Below are 20,899 nucleotides of genomic sequence, written 5' to 3' on the forward strand. Positions count from 1 at the left end.
AAGACATGCCAGTCTATTGCATACTGTGGCAACTCAAAAACAAACACAAAGACAATGTTAAGCTTCATTTAATGAACCAAATATCTTTCAACTGTTTGATATAATGGCAAGTGATTTTCTAGTACCAAATTAACAATTTATCATGATTACTCAAGGATAAGGTGTTGGAGTGATGGCTGCTGTCTAGATTTGATCAAAAATGACTTTTTTCAAATAGTGATGGTGCTGTTTTTTACATCAGTAATGTCCTGAATATACTTTGTGATCAGTTGAATGCCACTTTGGTGAATTAAAGCGACAATTTCCTTCTGAAACAGCAAAATCTGGACATTTATTATCTATATATAAATGTGAAGTAATGCAATCATCAAGTAAAAGGTAAAGTAAAATGTAAATACTTTCCTTGCAATTTGAATACATTTGAGTGTTTACAACTTAATTATCATTTTAAATAATGTTTTTTGTTTTTTTAAACATATTTTTCAAGGTAAAAAATATTTGATAACTTTACAATAAGGTTCTATTTGTTAACATTAATACATGCATTTGGTATCATGGTTTAACAACAAACAGTATATTTTTACAGACTTTATTAATCTTGGTTAATGTTAATTTATGAAAATATAATTTTTAGTTAATGTTATTTATATCGCAATAGCTAACAAATAGAACTTTAAAGTGTTACCAAACAAGGTTAATAAAATTATTGAAGTATTGTTCATTATTAGTTCATGTTAACTAATTTTAACTAATACAACCTTATTGTAAGTTGTTACCAAATATGTTTCACAAATATCAGAAAGTTTTTTCAGGGTTACTCCATTTGACTTGAACGAAATGTGCTTTTTATATATATATATATATATATATATATATATATATATATATTAAAAAGCACATTTCGTTCAAGTCAAATGAGTAACCTGAAAAAACTTATATATATATATATATAAATGTCAAAATATCTGATATATATTTTTAAAGCTTCACACATTCATGTCTAGTTCATGAGTGACTTTATTTTTTACACTAAAACAGAAGGGCTACCTACATATCGGCTAAACCATCTGACTTTTATTTTGGTGGACAAACATTTTTCAAATATTAATCATATTTTATTTAAGAAATAATAAGATTTAAGATAATTCCAAACTACTTGTCAACATTTCATTTTTCAAGAATTTCAGCTTTTAATGAGTGACTTTTTTTGTGTCTGTGGATGGTTGCACCACTTTGAAAAAGTGACACCCCCTGAAAAAAGATCAACATTACTTTGAACTCAAAATTGAAAAAATGTCATCATAGTACAGGTGTATTCAAGTGATTGTTTTGTGTGGATTTAATTTTTAATGTCTTTTTTTAAATTTTTTATTTTTCCTTTTTCACCCAATTTGGAATGCCCAATTCCCAATGCGCTTTTAAGTCCTCGTGGTCGCGTAGTGATTCGCCTCAATCCGGGTGGCGGAGGACGAATCTCAGTTGCCTCCGTGTCTGAGACCATCAACCCGCGCATCTTATCATGTGGCTTGTTGAGCGCGTTGCCACGGAGACATAGCGCGTGTGGATGCTTCACGTCATCCACCTCAGCATCTGCGCTCAACTCACCACGCGCCCCACCGAGAATGAACCACATTATAGCGACCATGAGGAGGTTACCCCATGTGACTCTACCCTCCCTAGCAACCGGGCCAATTTGGTTGCTTAGGAGACCTGGCTGGAGTCATACAATGCAAATGTTAAATTTTTGCCCTCTCCATCTGCTCTCAGCCTTCATACTGGTGCAGCAGTCCTCGTGTGGCCCTGCTGAAGGAGAAGGAGGAAGAGGAGGATGCTGAGAAGGTGCTAAAGGGCAAGTTCATTGAAGAAGAGCCAGCTGGACTGGTTTCAGGGGTGAAGATCAAACACCTGGCAAAGGTACTGTAGGAACTGCGAGTGTGAACGAACTTTAATATTATTATAATTAGATTCATAGCGGAGAGATGGTAGACTCTGTGTGTGGACCGTTAGCATAAGGTCAGTGTGACCGAGACATGGACTAACTCTAGAACCCGTTGAGAAGGTAAACATGTGAATCATTCTGTCACAGGTGTTCAGAGTGGGGAATAAGACCAAGGAGGCAGTGAGGGATTTAACACTCAACATGTTTGAAAACCAGATCACCATCTTACTGGGTCACAACGGTGCAGGCAAGACCACCACCCTATCTATGCTGACAGGTAAGAGACACTGGAGTATTTGAGTCCTTCGCAGATGTTTTTTCACGTTACATTTGAGTTCTTAGCAGATGTTTTTTCATGTTATATATCAAAAGCTTGACTGTAGTTGATACACTATGAATTGTCAGTCGCAGTTTTAAAGTAGCTTTACCTACACTAGAATATGCACACCCTCAATGACTTGGAATGTACTGGGCCCAGCTGATTGGACTTGGGTTAATGCAATGTCCCTTTAAATTACACAAATACTCTTGCTAAGTCAAGGTAAATGTTTTTTTCCTACAGATAGCAGTTATATTACTGATTCTTCTGTTAATGGTAAACATTAATAACAAATATCAGTCGGGGCCTGGGTAGCTCAGTGGTAAAATACGCTGGCTACCACCCCTGGAGTTCGCTAGTTCGAATCCCAGGGCGTGCTGAGTGACTCCAGCCAGGTCTCCTAAGCAACCAAATTGGCCCGGTTGCTAGGGAGGGTAGAGTCACATGGGGTAACCTCCTCGTGGTCGCTATAATGTGATTTGTTCTCGGTGGGGCGCATGGTGAGTTGAGCGTGGTTGCTGTGGTGGATGGCGTGAAGCCTCCACACGCGCTATGTCTCCGTGGCAACGCGCTCAATAAGCCACGTGATAAGATGCGCGGGTTGACTGTCTCAGACGCGGAGGCAACTGGGATTCGTCCTCCGCCACCCGGACTGAGGCGAATCACTATGCGACCACGAGGACTTAGAGCGCATTGGGAATTGGGCATTCCAAATTGGGAGAAAAAGGGGAAAAATCCCCCCCCCCCAAAAAAAAAAAAATATATATCAGTCGGAGGTAATCACACAATTCAATCTCTCTCTGTAATAATGGTTGCTTTTTGTATTTTCCTTCCTCTCAGGCCTGTTCCCACCCAGCAGTGGTCGTGCGTACATTAATGGTTATGACATTGTTCAGGACATGGCTCTCATCCGCCGCAGTCTGGGTCTGTGTCCACAGCATGATGTGCTCTTTGATAATCTCACTGTTCAAGAGCACTTGCTCTTCTACACACAGGTAAACACAGATCACATTCTGTTTACATTTACATCCGTTAAACATGTTCACAAATCTTTGACTTGGAGAGTCTTTCAAGACCAAGTTTTAAAAAGTCTCAAGTCTAAGTAAAGTCTGCCTAACTTTTCTCCCCGGCTTATTCTCTCTTTCTTTCATCTGTCTTCTCTTCAGCTGAAGGGTTACCCACGTGAAAAGATCCCAGACGAGGTGGACCGCATCATTCGGATTCTTAACCTGGAAGACAAGCGGAACGCACGATCCAAGACCCTCTCTGGCGGGATGAAGAGGAAGCTTTCCATCGGCATCGCCCTCATCGGAGACTCAAAGGTCAGTATGCACAAACATTGTTTAAACAAGACTGCTAATTTGTGTATCATGACAGTGCCTTTGTATTTCACATGTGACGTTTTGTGTGCTTAGCAGATGAATTTGTTGCATTACACTCAAGTTCTTTGCAGATGTTTTTGTTACGTTATATTTTAATTCTTAGGAGACGTTTTGTTACGTTACATTGGAGTTCTTATAAGATGTTTTTGTTATTTTACATTTAAGTTTTTTGCAAACGTTTTTGTTATGTTACACTGAGTTCATATCAGACGTTTTTGTTACATTACATTTGAGTTCTTAGCAGATATTTTTGTTATGTTACATTTGCATTTTTTGCAGATTTTTTTGTTACGTTATATTCACATTCTTAGCAGATGTTAATGTTACGTTACTTTTGAGTTCTTAGACATTTTTGTTATGTTACATTTGAGTTCTTATAAGGTATTTTTTAGCAGACGTTTTTGTTACGTTATATTTGCATTCTTAGATGTTTTTGTTATGTTACATTTGAGTTCTAAGCAGATGGTTTTGTTATTACATTGGCGTTCTTTGCAGATGTTTTTAAGTTACATTACCGTTCTTTACAGATGTTTTTGTTGTTACATTTTAGTTCTTAGCAGATGTTTTTGTTACGTTACATTTTAGTTCTTAGCAGATGTTTTTGTTGTTACATTTGTGTTCTTAGCAGATGTTTTTGTTGTTACATTTGTGTTCTTAGCAGATGTTTTTAAGTTACATTACCGTTCTTTACAGATGTTTTTATGTTACATTTGAGATCTTAGCAGATGTTTTTGTTGTTACATTTGAGTTCTTAGCAGATGTTTTTGTTACATTTGAGTTCTTAGCAGATGTTTTTAAGTTATATAGGTGTTCTTTGCAGATGTTTTTAAGTTACAAACGGTTCTTTGCAGATGTTTTTAAGTTACATGTTTTTAAGTTACATTGGCGTTCTTTGCGGATGTTTTTAAGTTACAAACTGTTCTTTGCAGATGTTATAAGTTACATTTGCGTTCTTTGCAGATGTTTTTAAGTTACAAACTGTTCTTTGCAGATGTTATAAGTTACATTGGCGTTCTTTGCGGATGTTTTAAAGTTACACTGGCGTTCTTTGCAGATGTTTTTAAGTTACAAACTGTTCTTTGCAGATGTTATAAGTTACATTGGCGTTCTTTGCAGATGTTTTTAAGTTACAAACTGTTCTTTGCAGATGTTTTTAAGTTACAAACTGTTCTTTGCAGATGTTTTTAAGTTACATACTGTTCTTTGCAGATGTTTTTGTTGTTACATTTGTGTTCTTTGCAGGTGTTCATTTATGTTACATTCAAGGTCTTAGCAGATGTTTTTGTTACGTTACATTTGCGTTCTTAGCAGACATTTCTCATGACATTTCTCATGAATTCCATGCTTGTCTTGGCTAGTTAATGCTGGTAAGTGCTGGTTTGGTGCTAATCTAGCTGGTTGACCAGTATGGCCAAGCCGTTCACCAGCCAAACTTACCAGCAATGCTGTTTATATTTTTCCAGCATGCAAATAAATAAATTATTTTCCATCGGTAGATAAGAGTTCCCGTTAGCGTTAGCCACTCAAATGCTGAGACTGCACATCTGTTTTCCTCTTTCCCTGTAGGTCGTGATGTTGGACGAGCCCACCTCAGGTATGGATCCCTCAGCTCGTCGAGCCACCTGGGATCTGCTGCAGGGTGAGAAACGCGGTCGTACCATCTTGCTCACCACACACTTCATGGACGAAGCCGACCTGCTAGGTGACCGCATCGCTATCATGGCCAGTGGAGAGCTGCAGTGCTGCGGCTCGCCACTCTTCCTCAAAAACAAATACGGTGAGACACAAGAAGTTCTTTCACAAGATATTTTCAGAAGAATTAAGTTTCAAGAGAATGATTTAAAGAAAATAAAGATGAGCAGAGAAAATTTAGCTTGCTCTTGACTACTCAAAACAAACAGAGCAATGTTTTTGTAGCGCCACAGTGTTATAGTTTTCTGGAGAATCATCCTATGAATGGTTTACTTGTAGTTGACTACATATTAAGCTGGGATACAAGAAACCAAATGAATACGTTTTTTTTAATTAAAAAAATGATATGCTTTAAGGGTATTATTAAAGAATAGGTGTTTATAATGTTTTCTTCTGTAATTTTCAGGTGCTGGTTACCACATGGTGATCGTAAAAGACTCTTTTTGTAACGTGTCAGAGATCACTCGTCTAGTCCACATGTATGTGCCCAATGCCACTTTAGAGAGCAGCGCAGGCGCTGAACTCTCCTACATACTGCCTAAAGAGAGCACCAGCCAGTAAGACACCTGCACAGATAACCACCTAAACCACCTCAGAAATCCTATTCTATCACATAGACATGATGTTAACCATTTTAGAAAAAGAAAGCTAATGAGCAAGGGCTCTTTTCTTGATGTTTCACAAATAAATATTGGCCAATCCATGGAGCAATCAGTGTCTAAAAACTATTTACCTTATGTCAGTGTCATTTGACAATCTGTAAAGGAGCCAGATTAAACATGGACTCAAAAGTACTGTGTTGTCATCATTATTTCCTTTAATGATTAGCCTTGATTACACAAACTCAACTGATAGTAACAAGAAAACACTAATAAAAAAAAGAAAAAGAAAAAAATGTGACATATCCAAGTAAAGCAAATCAGATTTTTGTTTGGTGATTCTTGTTAACAGATAGATTAAATTTACCCATTGCCTTGAAACAACACGCTTTTCTCTCTTGACTTACTCTGTCTCCCTCCAAACCACCTACAATAAGAGAGAAGTTTCAGAAAAATCATATATTTTTTTTTGTACTGCACCTCCCCTTAAAGGAACAGTTTATCCAAATTAAAAAAAAAAAAAAAAATCTTGAAAGTAACATTTTAGAGGGAATTTTGGAGAGTTTATCAGAATGTCCTGGCAGCTCTTTTCCATATAAAGAAAGTGGATAGTAACCAGTGGCTAAACGTACTGAAAAACAGCTTAAACCAGCCTTAGGTGGTTAGATGGTCTCCCAGCCTCCCAAGTTGGTCAGGCAGTTATGTTTTGATGGTTTTAGAGGGAATTTGGCCACCTGTGAGCTGGTCAGGGTGAAAGACCAACATACCGACCAGTTTAACACCATGTTTGCCAGGCTGGGCCATGTTTGACCAGCTTAAACCAGCTAAGACCAGCAAACCAACTTTGGCTAGTTTAAGCTGTTTTTTGTTTTTTTTTATCAAGGGAAGCTCCAAAAAGGGCAATAATGTACCATAAAAGTAGTCCATAAGAGTCCATGTCTTGTAAATATCGCATTTGATTGTGAAGAAATATTTTCAGTGTGATTGGCAGTGAATAACAACTTATATTTCATAATTATCACTTTAAATTTGGGTCCGTTTCATGCACAAAGTTATCATATGGCTTTTGAAGACTTAAAACATAACTCATGATTTCTTTCGACTACTTTTATGGTACATTGTGAATGTTTGAGTGATTTTCATTTTGGGTGAACTAAAAAAATATGGATGTCGTTATCTGATGTTTCTCAACAGGTTTGAGCTGTTGTTTGCTGAGCTGGAGATGAACCGAGAGGAGTTGGGCATCGCCAGCTATGGAGCATCTGTCACAACCATGGAGGAAGTTTTCCTCAGGTACTTAGTAAAAAAGAAACAAATAAAAATCCCTAAAGCATTGAGAAGATTCACAGTGGACCCAAAAATATTTAAGTCACTTAATAATGTTTGCATGTAATTGTATTAGACAAAAAAAATATATAATTAAGTGTCATCTACGCTGTAATGTTGCTGGAACTAACTCCACTTTTCTGATTTATTTTTGCTCAATGAATTTGTCCCAAAATACTGAAATGTTTTAAGTCGACAACAGAAGATATGGTTTTCTCCTTTGTTTTAAATGATATTAAGCTTATTTTGCTTTCCCAACTATGCACAATTATATGGTTGCCATGGACATGCACATAAATTATGCATACATGGTTTGCAGATTGTTGGGTTTGTTCTCTTGCTTTGTAATGTCTTTAAACGTATTTGGGTCCAGATATTTCATTCAATTGCGTATCCAAGTAAAGCATTGAATGTGTTTGTACTCTCAGGGTCGGAAAGCTTGTGGACTCCAGTCTGGATATTCAGGCCATCCAGCTTCCAGCTCTACAGTACCAGCATGAGCGCAGGTCACATGACTGGACGATGGATGACTCCAGCAGTGTAAGCGGTATGACCGACATCACGGATTTCACTGACAGTGGCACCCTGATTTCAGAGGACGGCTCCAACATCAAACTCAACACGGGGGTCAGTGTCTTTATATCTGAGGTTCATTTAAATGAGGATTAAATGTGTTAAATTAAATGTAATGATAATAATTATTATTTTTCTGTTTTGTTGACTTGAGATTAAAACTTATTTTATTGCATCTGTAGGTTTCTGTTTTTTTGGAAACAGTGATAAATGGGGTTTGCTAAGGCAAAAATCATTATTGCTCAAATCGAATGGCTTGTTGAGTAGAGGTGTGCTACTCAACTAATCGATTACTTTTCCAATCGATTAGACTTATGCAAACTAAATATTATATGAGCTAATATTGTGTATTATTTTCCATTTACTGTAAATGAGGTTTGCCTGTTACTTAAATGTGGGATGTGTCTAAATACATAAAAAGGATAATAAATATATAAATGTTAAAACCCTGACAGCAATAAACATTAAATGAACATTACATTAATAAAACGTATACATTCAAAAAATAAATGAATTAAGAAAAATATGTCAAAATGGGTAACAGGGTTGCAGAGATGGCTAGTTAGCTAGTTTATAGCTTGACAAAAGTCAAGTAATTTATATTTGTGTAGCGCTTTTCACAACACACATCGTTTCAAAGCAGCTTTACAGAAAATCATGCATAAAAAAAAATGAAACTGTAATATCTATAATGTCTTAGAGTCATCATTGTGTAGTTTGATTAAATATGATTGTAAATTGTGTATAAAAATTAAATAATTAAATAATAATTGTATTTAGAGCCCCAGAGTGCAAGCCAAAGGTGACTGTGGCAAGGAACACAAAACTCCATAAGATGTTGGTTAATGGAGAAAAATAACCTTGGGAGAAACCAGACTCACTGTGGGGGTCAGTTCCCCTCTGGCTATCATCATGAATATAATGTCAATATTAGTTATTTATGTGCAGTGCAGGTCATGGTTTAAGATAAACTAAGTAAGTGTTAAGGTCCAGTGTTTAAAAAAAAATTTTTTTTGAGCGCAGATTAATGACTAATGTCTTTGAAGTTCATCCTGGATTAACTGCAGAAGTTCACATAGATGCATTGTCCTTTGTTAGTTGGCTGATGAAGGCTTTTGTTGGCAATTAATTGATAGTCTATGTATTCCATTTCAACAGTGTAGTCCATCAATAGACAAAGGTGATGCAGGCAGAGATCAATGAGGTGCATCGCAGTTCAACCGGCAGGTCATTTCAGTGAGGTTCAGTGGGGTCCATCCTTAGTCCAAGGTTCAGGCATATGAAGTATCCCATGTCTTACAGTTGGAGTTGGCATCAGTTCATCCTCTGAAGTCCATCGTAAAAGACTGAAGTGTCTTGTGCTCCATTTTTCTAGCTGCTCTTTTGAGAGTGTGATCATTGTACCATGGTGCAGGGCTTTTTTTATTTTTTATTTTTTTTAATTGAAGGGGGGCGACACTATCAAGAGTGCTAGAGAAGACTTTATTTATATTTTCTGTTATTTCATCAAGTTCTTCTAGATTTTGTTTAAGAGTATGTGAGACATTTCTGGAAGATTATTAGTGAAGCTATCTTTAGTGGGCGAAAGAATAGTTCTACCTGAACGATAGCGTGGTGTAGACTGAGTAACATTAGCTGATCGCAGCATACAAGAGATGATGTAATGATCCGAGATGTCATCGCTCTGCGGCAGAATTTCTACATATTAACATCAACTCTGTATGACAGAATTAAATCTAATTTATGATTATGGCGATGAGTTGGTCCTGTCACATTTTGTCTGAGAATATCGATAAATGCTAATCCCAATGTGTCATTTTCATTATCTATGTGAATGTTGATGTCACCAACAATTAAAGCTCTATCTACAGTAACTGCTAGATCCGATGGAAAGTTTGCAAATTCACCAAGGAAATCTGAATACAGCCCGGGTGATCTATATACTGTAGCAAGGGCAAAAGACGACAGAGTTTATTTATATCTGACGGTGTCATATTAAGCATTATTAGTTCAAAAGACAAACTTATATCCTGTCCTCTGAGTAACACCAAAAACTTGTAAATTGTAGCAACACCTCCTCCTCGACCCTTCAGATGAGGCTCATGTTTATAATAAACATGGGGGAGTAGATTCATTTAAACTAATATATTCATCCGGTTTAAGCCAGGTTTCAGTCAAACAGAGCACATCAAATCTATGATCTGTAATAATTTTATAATAATTTACAATTAGTGTTTTGGTAGAAAGAGATCTAATGTTTAGAAGCCCTACCTTTATATGATGTTTATCTATTGTGTTTGGTAGTTCGGGGAGCAGACACAGTCACTAAATGATATGTGATACAGTCTCTATGTGTTGTAGTTTATGTGACCTGTGTCACAGGTCAACACTAAAATTTGCAGTCAACACTAAAATTTGTGCAAATATTAAGAAAATTAGATGAGATTATTTACTTGTTTTGCATAATTCTGTAGAAGGGGTCAAAGTGATATCACTTATTGGGTACCATAATTTTATGATTTAAAAAAAAAAAAATTTATAGAGGCAAAATCATACAATAACAAGGTTGCCATCAAAATGTGGGACACAACTAAATAGTGCATTTTTGGTAATTAAAATAAGTTATATATATAATTATTAAATTAAAGTATAAAATATAATTAAAAATTAAAGTATATATATTAAAATAATAATATAAATAAACATATCGAATAGCTCTTTCCTAAACCCTTCTGTTCTGTGAACAATTTCCAAACAACTGTTTTGTGTGTGTTTTCGTGTGTGGTTTTGCAGATACCGATAACTTTGGTGGCGGGAAATGCAGATAACCGATTAATCGACCAAAAGTTTTTAAAATAGATTTATACAATGTCAAAAATGTTACTTATTCTTTACGTACTATGATGAGCACAGACAAAGAGCCCAAAATGAATTAAAACACAGTTTTAGTTCATTGTTCAACCAAAATCCCAATTATAACCAGAAAAATTAAGATATGGTGCATAATGCGGAATTTTTAATTATAAACAAGCCCAAAAACAAACCGGATACCCTTATATTGAAATCATGAAAAAACTATCGCTAACTATCGGCATAGATTTTTGCCAATAACCCATAGTTCCAAAAAGCAACTATCTGCACCGATTAATCGGTAAAACCGATATATCGATCTACCTCTACTAGTAACCATCCAAAACACAATGACATTGCATAAATATAAATAAGTATCATGAAAATGTTTATTCTTTTTTTGTTGTTGTTGCTTTATTTAGTCGTTGTTGTGGAAAGGTGTTTTTACTAAATACTAGATTACTAAAGAGTAGTTTTTTTTTTTTAAATCTGTTTTCAACTATTATACGGGTATGCATAACAAAACATAAAAGGAGGGTTGAAGGACATGGAATGTACCCCTTTTTTTTTTTATAATGGCATAACAATTTGTACCATATTCTTGGAAGCTGCCAGACCTTAGAGATCAGCTGCTCTGAATGGATTGTTCCACATCTGTTTACCCCCAGGCCAGACTCTACATGCAGCAGTTCTATGCCATGTTGCTCAAGAGGGCACTCTACAGTTGCCGCAATTGGAAAGTCATGGTGGCTCAGTTTCTGGTACCACTCATTTTTACCGTGGTGGCCCTTGTGGTGGCCCGCACCATCCCTGGAGGCCACAATACTCCCCAACTCCGCCTGGCACTTAAACAATACGGCTCTACACGTGTACCAGTCGCCCTAGATGCCAACGCTGGGCCATTAGCTAAAGCTCTAGCTGAACTCTACACCTCACAACTGCCAGCCCAGAATGCCAAAGCTGCCACTAATATATCAGGTAATATCGCACTTAAAGGGATAGTTCACCCAAAATAAAAATTCTTGCATTAGTTACTCTCCTGTTTGACTTCTGTGAACAGAGGTAAGTAGAGTAGCCAAAAACTGTACTCAAGTAAAAGTACAATTATTTAAAAAAAATACTAATCAAGTAGAAGTAAAAGTACTAACATAAATAATAACTTGAGTAAGAATAAGAAAGTATCCAATTAAAAGAGTCCTCAAGTAGTGAGTAACTCGTTACTTTCACAAACGACATAATGGACGTTAACTCCCCTATATTCCATTACATAATACACATTTAACATATATTACAGAATTATTATTTTTTTTATTATTATTATTGTTAATGGAAATTCTGTCATCATTCACCATGATGTTGTTCTAAACCCATATGACTTTCTTTCTTCCATGCAACACAATAAGGAGTTTTTAGACAGAATGTTAGCCTGAGTCACTAATTACTTTCAGTGAATGTGTTTTTGTTTTTTTTTGGTCCATAGTTTGAAAGTGAATGGTGACTGAGACTGTCAGTTCCTAACATTCTTTCTAACATCTTTTATGTTCCACAGAATACAGAAGGTCACACAGGTTTGGAACAACATGAGTGTAGAGAAATTATGGCTGAGCTAACACTTTAAAGGGATAGTTCACCCAAAAATGAAAATTCTCTCATCATTTACTCACCCTCATGCCATCCCAGTTATGTATACTGATTTTTAGAAGAATATTTCAGTTCTGTAGGTCAGAATAATGCAAGTTAAGGGCTCTTGTCAGATCTGAAAGAATTTGTCAAAAAGAAGAGAGGTTTGGAAACCTTTTTAGTAATTATTATGGTGAAAACATGAACAATGTCCCACAGGGACATTATGTATAATGCTGAAATATAAACCAAACCAAGATCATGCTTTATTAATGCCTACTTTTGTTATTTCATAGATTTTAAAGTCCTGCGTGGATTCTTAGTTCAGTGTAGTTACAGTTTTCAGTGTCAAAAGAATTTAGATCATTAGCTCTGTACAGCAGTACTGCTGCTCCCTAAACGCAGAGTACGCAGCCTGCATAGGGCACAAACCCCGGTCGCGCGACTCTCTTCGCCATACGATCGCCATACGATCGCCATACGATCGCCATACGATTGCCATACGATCGCCATGCGCTTGCACATCTCAAAGCATTTACATTTATCTTGGATGTTTACATGAAGTTATACAGTTAATCAGCCCAAAGTAGCTGCGATAGTTTCCAGTACCCCTGCGAGGGCGCCGGTCAAATGCATAAATACTGCTTATGACATGCGGGACTTGGGACAAAGCGCACTGATATATTGCTGCACTGATTTAAAAATGTACACTTAAAAACGTATGCCATAAGAACCCATATTTACAGAATCACCTTGAAAATGACCATCACCTTGTCACAGAAAAGCCCGCGTTATGATTAGAGCCACAACTTAGCTCAACAACTTTCTGCCGTAAGTTGAAGCTGCAATTTTAATCTTGAAATATCCGCTTGTCTTGGTTTTAAATGAAGGCATTGCATGACGAAACTATTCTTTTTTCACTGTGCTGAGCAAAGAAAGTGTTTCACTTTGTTTGAAGAGCATGATGCAGCAGCAATGATGGACTCGGCTTGAGTGACAGACTGTGACAGTGCACAGCTGTGTGAACTTCCGCTGTCGTAAAAGTCCCATTCAATAATCTTTCAATAAATTACGCATAAATTAAAATTAAAACCAGTAATGTAACGACAGGTACGTCACCCGTTGTAATGAAGTAAAACATTTTCATTAGAAATTTACTTGAGTGAGAGTAAAAAGTATCCACTTTTAAACCTACTCTAAAAGTAATTTTTCCCAAAAAAAGTTACTCAAGTAAATGTAACAGAGTAAATGTAGTGCGTTACTGCCCACCTCTGTCCGTGAACATAGCTGTGTCTAAGGGGGGACTGGGGAGGCATTGCCCCTCTAGATTTTCCTCGTGCCCAGCAAGAATGTTCTGAAATCCCCCTCCCGGTCTGATGTAGGGACAAGCACTTGCCCACCTTAAAGATTGCATCTTAGTTCTGGCCCAAAAGGAGATGTTTGGCAGAATGTTAGCTTGGGTCTCTATTCAGCTGCCTCAACAGATTTGTAATATGAATATTGTTTTGTAGATTTGTCGGAGTATATACTGTACAATGCCGAGAGGGAGGGTGGAGCTTTCAACGAGCAGTGCGTGGTGGGTGCAGCCTTCAAAGGCAAAACCAAGAAAGAGACGGAGTTCATTGGCTACTTCAACAACCAGGGCTATCACACCCCGGCTACGGCCCTTATGCTGGTCGACAACGCTCTTTACATGTTACTGGCAGGACCCAACGCCTCCATCCAGACTGGAAATTACCCGATGCCCCGCAACATGTCTGAGACTGCTCAGAGCCAGCTTTCTGAGTAAGTATCACATTTGATATATTTGATATACAAAGGTGATTGTTCTAGTGAAGATATTTGTCTGCATTTTTAAATTGCTTAAAAAACATTGTTGCCAACTACATTAAAAATGTTTAAAGCAAAAAGTAGAATATAGTAAAAGCTAATTAAAAAATAGTTGAGGATTGTTTCCCACTAAATGAACAGAAGAATATTTAATCATTATTTTTATTTATATGAACCAATACAGCAATGCATAAAATAATAATAAATGATTACCTTCATATACTGTTTTGCACTGAGCTAATTACAACAGACGGTTCAGAAGTAGTAGTTCGTTGAAATTAATCGAACTTCCCAACACTAATGCTGTTTTTGCTACTGAAGTTTAAATTAGAGACACAAATAAAACATCGCTGTTTTAGAGCTCTCATCCCATTCATTTTTTCCATAGGTGAGTTAAAGTTTCATAAGTTAGCTTATCACTAAAATTAAAGATTGACCTACCGTGAGCTCTGACGTTGTCAATCAGTGGTAAATGCTTCAGTTGAAGCCACCAGTCCGTGTTATTTCAACTGAATTTTTGGGAAATCAAGTTTAATTGTAGAATTCCTGGTGAACAAATTCACTACCTGTCAATCCTGAAAAGAAACGATCCACCAATCGGAGAACTGCGGCAAACAAAGTGCGCCAAAAGAGCTCCATCCACTCTAATTCCCTACACGTTCAAACTACTTGTATATTTGCAAATAGCTGAATATTTTACAGTGAATTTATAATCAACAACTTTAAACCAATAGTTACATTTGATTACATCATTTGCAATGCTTCATGGGATTGTAGTTCATTCCCTCATGAAAGACGTTAAGTACTTAAGTCTTGTACTTTTTTTGTCCGATTGGCAAATACTTTTTTGCTTCAAATCAAAATGTATGATGTTGTGATTCACCTCGGAGCTGATTGGTTTGGTTCATCGCTCAGAACTCTTTATTGAAAGATTTTATGAAATTGCTATTGGAAAAATGAATGGGGGGAAATCCTTCCGGAAACAAGACAGCTGTAAAAGTGGACAGGTACTGATTCGCTCTATTGTGACACAAGGAGTAGCTGCGAAACCAGTCTGCTGCCATAGTCTTTATGAAACTTAATTGGCAAATAAAAAGCATATTAAAGTCATTACAATATTCACAATGTTGGTTGTTTACTGTATATTGGCAACAAAATAATATTGAATATTTGTAAAGAATTTATATATTTATTTATATATATATATCTTTACCCTAATATGAATGGAATATTTTAAATAAAAATGTCACAAGTCCTTCAGTATTGCTGGAATAAGCATTAAGAGATAGTTTAAAAGAGGTAAATATGTTAAACTGCTACCTAGGCAAAAGTCAGTCCTACTAGGTTAATTGAGATTGTATTCATCCCGTGACTGTAAAGTGAAGATATTTAGAGATCTAGTTTCTAAAACATTCCATTCTTCCCTTCATACTTCTAAGTCTCTTGTTATACATTTTCTCTTGATTTCTCTCGGCAGGAGTAAGACTGGCTTTGCCATTGCTATAAACCTCATGTATGGCATGGCGTCATTGGCCAGCACCTTTGCTCTTCTCCTCGTCTCAGAACGCTCAGTGAAGTCCAAACACGTGCAGCGGGTCAGCGGGGTCTACCTCTCTAACTTCTGGTTCTCTGCTCTGCTGTGGGACCTTGTCAACTTCCTGTTGCCCTGCCTGCTCATGCTGGTCAGTGTGAATGCATCCTTTTGGGGATTCTGAGCTCTTGACATGCAAATTGAACATATTTGTCCTAATTTGAACTTCATAGATCTAAATCTGAGTAGACATTGCATTTAATTTGATATGAATTTGAACAGGACTGTTAGGAATAGAAATACAGTCCATTTTATGTTATATTGTCCTTTCTTGAACCCTACCCCTTGACTCAAATTACAAAAATAGACCTTATTCACGCTAGCGCCATCTTTGATTTTTAATGGGAATGACAACGAGGCAGTGGGGGATAGACTTACCATCTCCTCAATGGACTGTACTGCAGTTTAAAGTGTTTTTGGATCGTTCCACGGACAAAACATTGGTAAAATATCTGTTCAAGAGCATTCAGTATACAAAGAACTCCAGACAACATGAGTTGTGGAAAATCAGATGTGATCTAGGAGCTTTTTACAGCTTTATACCATTCGTGCCATTGAAGTGACGGTAAGTCTATCCCTCACAGCCCCGTTTTCATTCCTATTAAAAATCAAAGATGGTGCTACTGTGAATAAGGTCTATACTCCAAGTTAGGTCTATGAATTTTAGATTGAGATGCATTCTGCTTAGCTGTTTCTTTGTTTGTTTTGTCATCGTTTTCCCTCAGGTGGTGTTTCGGGCATTTTCCTTGAGTGCGTTTGTTGCAGAAAACCACTTGGTGGACGTGTTATTACTGTTGCTGCTGTATGGCTGGGCTGTGATTCCACTCATGTACCTGCTCAGCTTCCTGTTCAACACGGCCGCCACCGCTTACACACGCCTCACCATCTTCAACATCATCAGCGGTACCGCTACCTTCCTCACCGTCACTATCATGGCCATACCAGGTGAGACATCCATCCACACTTAGCTTCTTTAAACATGACAGGGCTTTTTAAATTTAATTTAGCTCATATTTGTAAATTTGTGAAACTTTGCCAAGATGCTATTATTGAAGATGGGTCAGTTAAAAACTATATTACAGCTGACAGCAAACCTGCAGCTAAGCGCTCTTGCTCATTTTACATGTGAAGGGGGTGTATACATAGAAGTCTTTAAGGCACAGCTGCAAGAAAACAGCGTGTTTAATTCTAAGGGTCAGAGAGAGGGTGGAAAAATGGTCATGAACACAAAATTATGGCTAAATGAAAATGTGTCGTCTTCCCCATCTCAGAGCTGAATCTGCAAGATCTCTCTCACCTGCTGGACAAAGTCTTCCTGCTCTTCCCCAATTACTGTTTGGGCATGTCCTTCAGCCAGTTCTACCAGAACTATGAGGTCATCACCTTCTGCACCTCCAGCCCCATTGCAGAGATAATCTGCAAGTTTTACAGTGAGTGTCAGAGCAAAATACCCGAAAAACAACCTGCATGTACACTTTAGGAGTCAAGCCCTGTTCGCAATAGGTTTTTTGAAATGTTATGTACAAAACACATGCACAAGATTTTAGAATGAATCAGTGCAATAATAATCTCTAATAATATCCTTTACACGAGCAATACTTATTATTTTGTACATGATATTGTACTGCAAAGATTAATTTTTATTTGTATTTTATTTTATTTATTTTATTTATTTAATATATTTTATTTGTGTTTTGTTTTTTTGTTTATTTTTTTAATAAAAAAAAATTTAAATTAAAAAAAATAATCCAGCAGCAGGAAATTGTTACTGTATGTTTTGTTTTTTGTTTTGATTTTTTTTGTTCTGTTTTTTCTGTACTGTGCTTTGCTTTTGCTTTTATTTTGTGAAATGTTGAAACAAATTAGATGTTAGAATTTCTAGGCATTAGAAATGTATTTGCATGTTATGTTTTAATTATATGCTAATTATAATTAATTTATTAATTAAATGTTAATTATATTATCTTGTGTATTTCATTAGGGTCCCAAAATACCAAGAATCGCCATTTATATGTTAGAAATGGCTGGTAAACCTTTTAATCTCGTCAGTAACTAAATATTAATTGACAGGCTCAAACACTGATGTCTCTGAGAATTAGCTAGCAGTGCTAGCATTAGAAATTAGGAGTAGCATTCAGAGCAAATCTAGACTGCATTGTCAAACATGTTTTTGCTTGTTATCTGCAGACCTCACGTATCAAGTGAACTACTTTTCTATAGAGGAGCCCGGAGTGGGGCGCTTCCTGGTGGCCATGTTCCTGCAGGGTGTGGTCTTCATCGCCCTGCTCTTCCTCATCGAGCTCCAATGCATCCACATGCTCCTAAACCTCTGCAGGAGATGCAGGAAGGTGAGAGAGGAAATATTTCTGCCGTATTAAAAGTGGCAGCGGTGTTTGTATGCCCATAATCACAATGGTGGACGTGTGTTTGTTTGTCAGACTCAGCCGTTGGAGGAAGAAGCTCTGCAGCCCGAAGACAGAGATGTTGCAGAGGAGAGGAAAAGAGTTTTGGATTGTCAGCCAGTGATTGAGTCTATGGTGGGCAGCCCACTCATCCTACATGAGCTCAGCAAGGTATTAACACACTAACTATTAAGATTAATTATGTTTAAGATTTAATATGAGTTTAGGTTTAATAACACATTTTTAAATTTGACATTAAAATGGAATCATTCTATTCTATTGAATTTCTAATGATATCACAATCCAATCTATCAATAAATGATCAATATTTATTTATCAATAAAATTCAGTGTGGACTTTAAAGGTCAACATGAATTCTCAATGCATTTGTTTTACCATCACATTTGTTCTTAAAAAAGTCATTGTTTTACGTGAGATTTGTGGTTGTGTTACACTAGGTATACTCAAGCGGACAGTCGCTGTTAGCAGTGGATCGCTTGTCCCTGGCGGTCGGGAAGGGCGAATGCTTTGGTTTGCTTGGATTTAATGGGGCAGGGAAAACCACAACATTCAAAATGTTGACTGGAGATGAAAGCATAACTTCAGGGGATGCCTTCATTGACGGCTACAGCATTGTCCGAGACGTTAAAAAGGTATTTTATTTTCTGATATTAGCATTTTATTATGAAGACTAATTCTTCAACATAGGATATTGACATTTGAATACTTGGATTATTAATCATAGTCTGCATAGCCTTACAAAAATGTAGTGATCTGGCAAACCCTTGCAAGGAATGGTATAGGGTTCAATACAAAAATAAATAAGACTTAAATGGCTTCCATAGGTGCAGCAGAGAATCGGCTACTGTCCTCAGTTTGATGCAGTTTTGGATCACATGACAGGGCGGGAAACACTAAGTATGTACGCCAGACTGAGGGGAATCCCTGAAAAATATGTCTCAGCCTGTGTAGAAAACATCCTGCGCTCGCTGTTGCTTGAGCCTTACGCTGACAAACTTGTCCACAGCTACAGGTATGAACATAAGCCCAGAGAGATGGACAGAGGAAGGTTGGTTAGAAAGAATGGATGATGGACCTTACAGATGATAGATGGATGGATGGTTGGATGGATGGAGAGTAAGATATGATGGGATGGATGGCTCGATACGACGGATGGATGGATGGATGGTTGGATGTATGGAGAGTAAGATATGATGGATGGTAGGTTAGAGAGAATGAATGGTAGGTTAGAGATGATGGATGGTATGATATGATGGAAGGATAGTTAGATATGATGGATGATGGATGGTTAAGTTCTCTATCTGCTCCTCTGCACAGTGGCGGCAATAAGAGGAAGTTGAGTGCAGGCATGGCTTTGATTGGCGGGCCGCCAGTGATTTTCCTGGACGAGCCGTCCACTGGCATGGACCCTGTGGCCAGACGGCTTCTATGGGACGCAATTACACGCACCAGAGAGTCTGGCAAAGCCATCATTATAACCTCACACAGGTCAGTCACGCACCATCAGACTCCTGCAGGTATTAACACATGAAGTACAAAGCAGAGTGTTAATGCAGAAAGAACTGAGCATCTATTTCCCACTCTCTGTAGTATGGAGGAGTGTGAGGCATTGTGCACACGGCTGGCTGTGATGGTGAACGGTCAGTTCAAATGTCTGGGCAGCCCACAGCACCTGAAGAGCAAATTTGGGAGTGGCTACACGCTGCTGGCTAAAGTCCACATGGAGACAGATTTAGAGGAAACGGACCTTCAGCTCTTTAAAGACTTCATTGAAACCACTTTTCCAGGTATGTAGATGATGCATTTTGACTAGTTTTATAATTAACAGCTTTAGCTGGGAGAGAATTTCTTTCATGGACATTATAACTGAAATATACCCAAATGAAGCAGAGTAGAATCAAAATCAGAATGGAATTGAAAGCTTGTGAATCGGTACTGAATTTGGAAATCTGTATCAATACCCAGCCCTGTTCTGTAACCCCTCACCTTTTATGGCTCTCACAGGAAGTTTACTGAAGGATGAACATCAGGGAATGGTGCACTACCACCTGACTGACAAAACCCTTACCTGGGCACAGGTGAGTCTCTTTTGTACTTATTCACATAATCACAATAGGTCCGTTCGCAATGGCATACCATCATACTACTCATTTATGTATACTGTGCACAGTATGCCAATATGCAGTATACAAAAGAAAACACTGCTAGAACAAGGCTCTTGACTTGACCTTCCATTTTCATTGCAATAAATTAACAAACAAAATCGAACATGATTTTTGACTTAATATTTCGTCAGCTTGCCAAACAGTTGACGAAACACATTTAAAATAACCATATTTATTTCTAAGATAATAGATGGACGGCACTAGCAGAATTAAATGTTGTGAGGTCATGTGATAACAAAGTAACATACTACAGTTTGAAATGTTTGTTGTCGCTATTTAAAGGTGCATGAAGTTAGTTTTTGAAGTATGTCGAATTATGGCTTACACTGACATCTAGTGGGCTGGATGCAGCATCATTCAAACACCGTAGTTTTCAATTACCCACACCATTGTAGTAATTCTCTATGCACATTAAGCCTGGATTAATTTAATCCATGAATGAAAGTGTCCAATAAAAGGGCAGTTACTGAGATTAAGTGAGTAAAATTCAGCTGGTCATGTGATGCTAACATGGCTGCCCCCATGAGGTGCCGCTGTCTCGTGTAGAATAAAAGAGCTGAATAAAAGGTTACTGATATGACTGAACATTT

At 37.3% G+C, this 20,899-nt stretch overlaps 1 protein-coding gene across 2 annotated transcripts in view; it reads left to right on the forward strand.

Annotated features, from left to right (window-relative positions):
- abca3b (ATP-binding cassette, sub-family A (ABC1), member 3b) overlaps nucleotides 1-20,899 on the forward strand; it is a 64,224-nt gene that overhangs the window by 39,173 nt on the left and 4,152 nt on the right. For both annotated transcript variants that reach the window (XM_051713270.1, XM_051713269.1), the window contains exons 11-30: nucleotides 1,768-1,914; nucleotides 2,087-2,216; nucleotides 3,099-3,253; nucleotides 3,425-3,580; nucleotides 5,207-5,417; nucleotides 5,739-5,889; nucleotides 7,126-7,224; nucleotides 7,686-7,884; nucleotides 11,349-11,658; nucleotides 13,812-14,085; nucleotides 15,608-15,812; nucleotides 16,447-16,666; nucleotides 16,993-17,151; nucleotides 17,909-18,069; nucleotides 18,160-18,294; nucleotides 18,582-18,776; nucleotides 18,969-19,156; nucleotides 19,462-19,632; nucleotides 19,735-19,931; nucleotides 20,149-20,222. In XM_051713270.1, coding sequence (XP_051569230.1) covers nucleotides 1,768-1,914; nucleotides 2,087-2,216; nucleotides 3,099-3,253; nucleotides 3,425-3,580; nucleotides 5,207-5,417; nucleotides 5,739-5,889; nucleotides 7,126-7,224; nucleotides 7,686-7,884; nucleotides 11,349-11,658; nucleotides 13,812-14,085; nucleotides 15,608-15,812; nucleotides 16,447-16,666; nucleotides 16,993-17,151; nucleotides 17,909-18,069; nucleotides 18,160-18,294; nucleotides 18,582-18,776; nucleotides 18,969-19,156; nucleotides 19,462-19,632; nucleotides 19,735-19,931; nucleotides 20,149-20,222 — 3,537 coding nt within the window. The remainder of the gene's footprint in view (nucleotides 1-1,767; nucleotides 1,915-2,086; nucleotides 2,217-3,098; nucleotides 3,254-3,424; nucleotides 3,581-5,206; nucleotides 5,418-5,738; nucleotides 5,890-7,125; nucleotides 7,225-7,685; nucleotides 7,885-11,348; nucleotides 11,659-13,811; nucleotides 14,086-15,607; nucleotides 15,813-16,446; nucleotides 16,667-16,992; nucleotides 17,152-17,908; nucleotides 18,070-18,159; nucleotides 18,295-18,581; nucleotides 18,777-18,968; nucleotides 19,157-19,461; nucleotides 19,633-19,734; nucleotides 19,932-20,148; nucleotides 20,223-20,899) is intronic.

This window comes from Myxocyprinus asiaticus, chromosome 13 (assembly GCF_019703515.2).
Source record: "Myxocyprinus asiaticus isolate MX2 ecotype Aquarium Trade chromosome 13, UBuf_Myxa_2, whole genome shotgun sequence".
NCBI classification, from domain to species: domain Eukaryota; kingdom Metazoa; phylum Chordata; class Actinopteri; order Cypriniformes; family Catostomidae; genus Myxocyprinus; species Myxocyprinus asiaticus.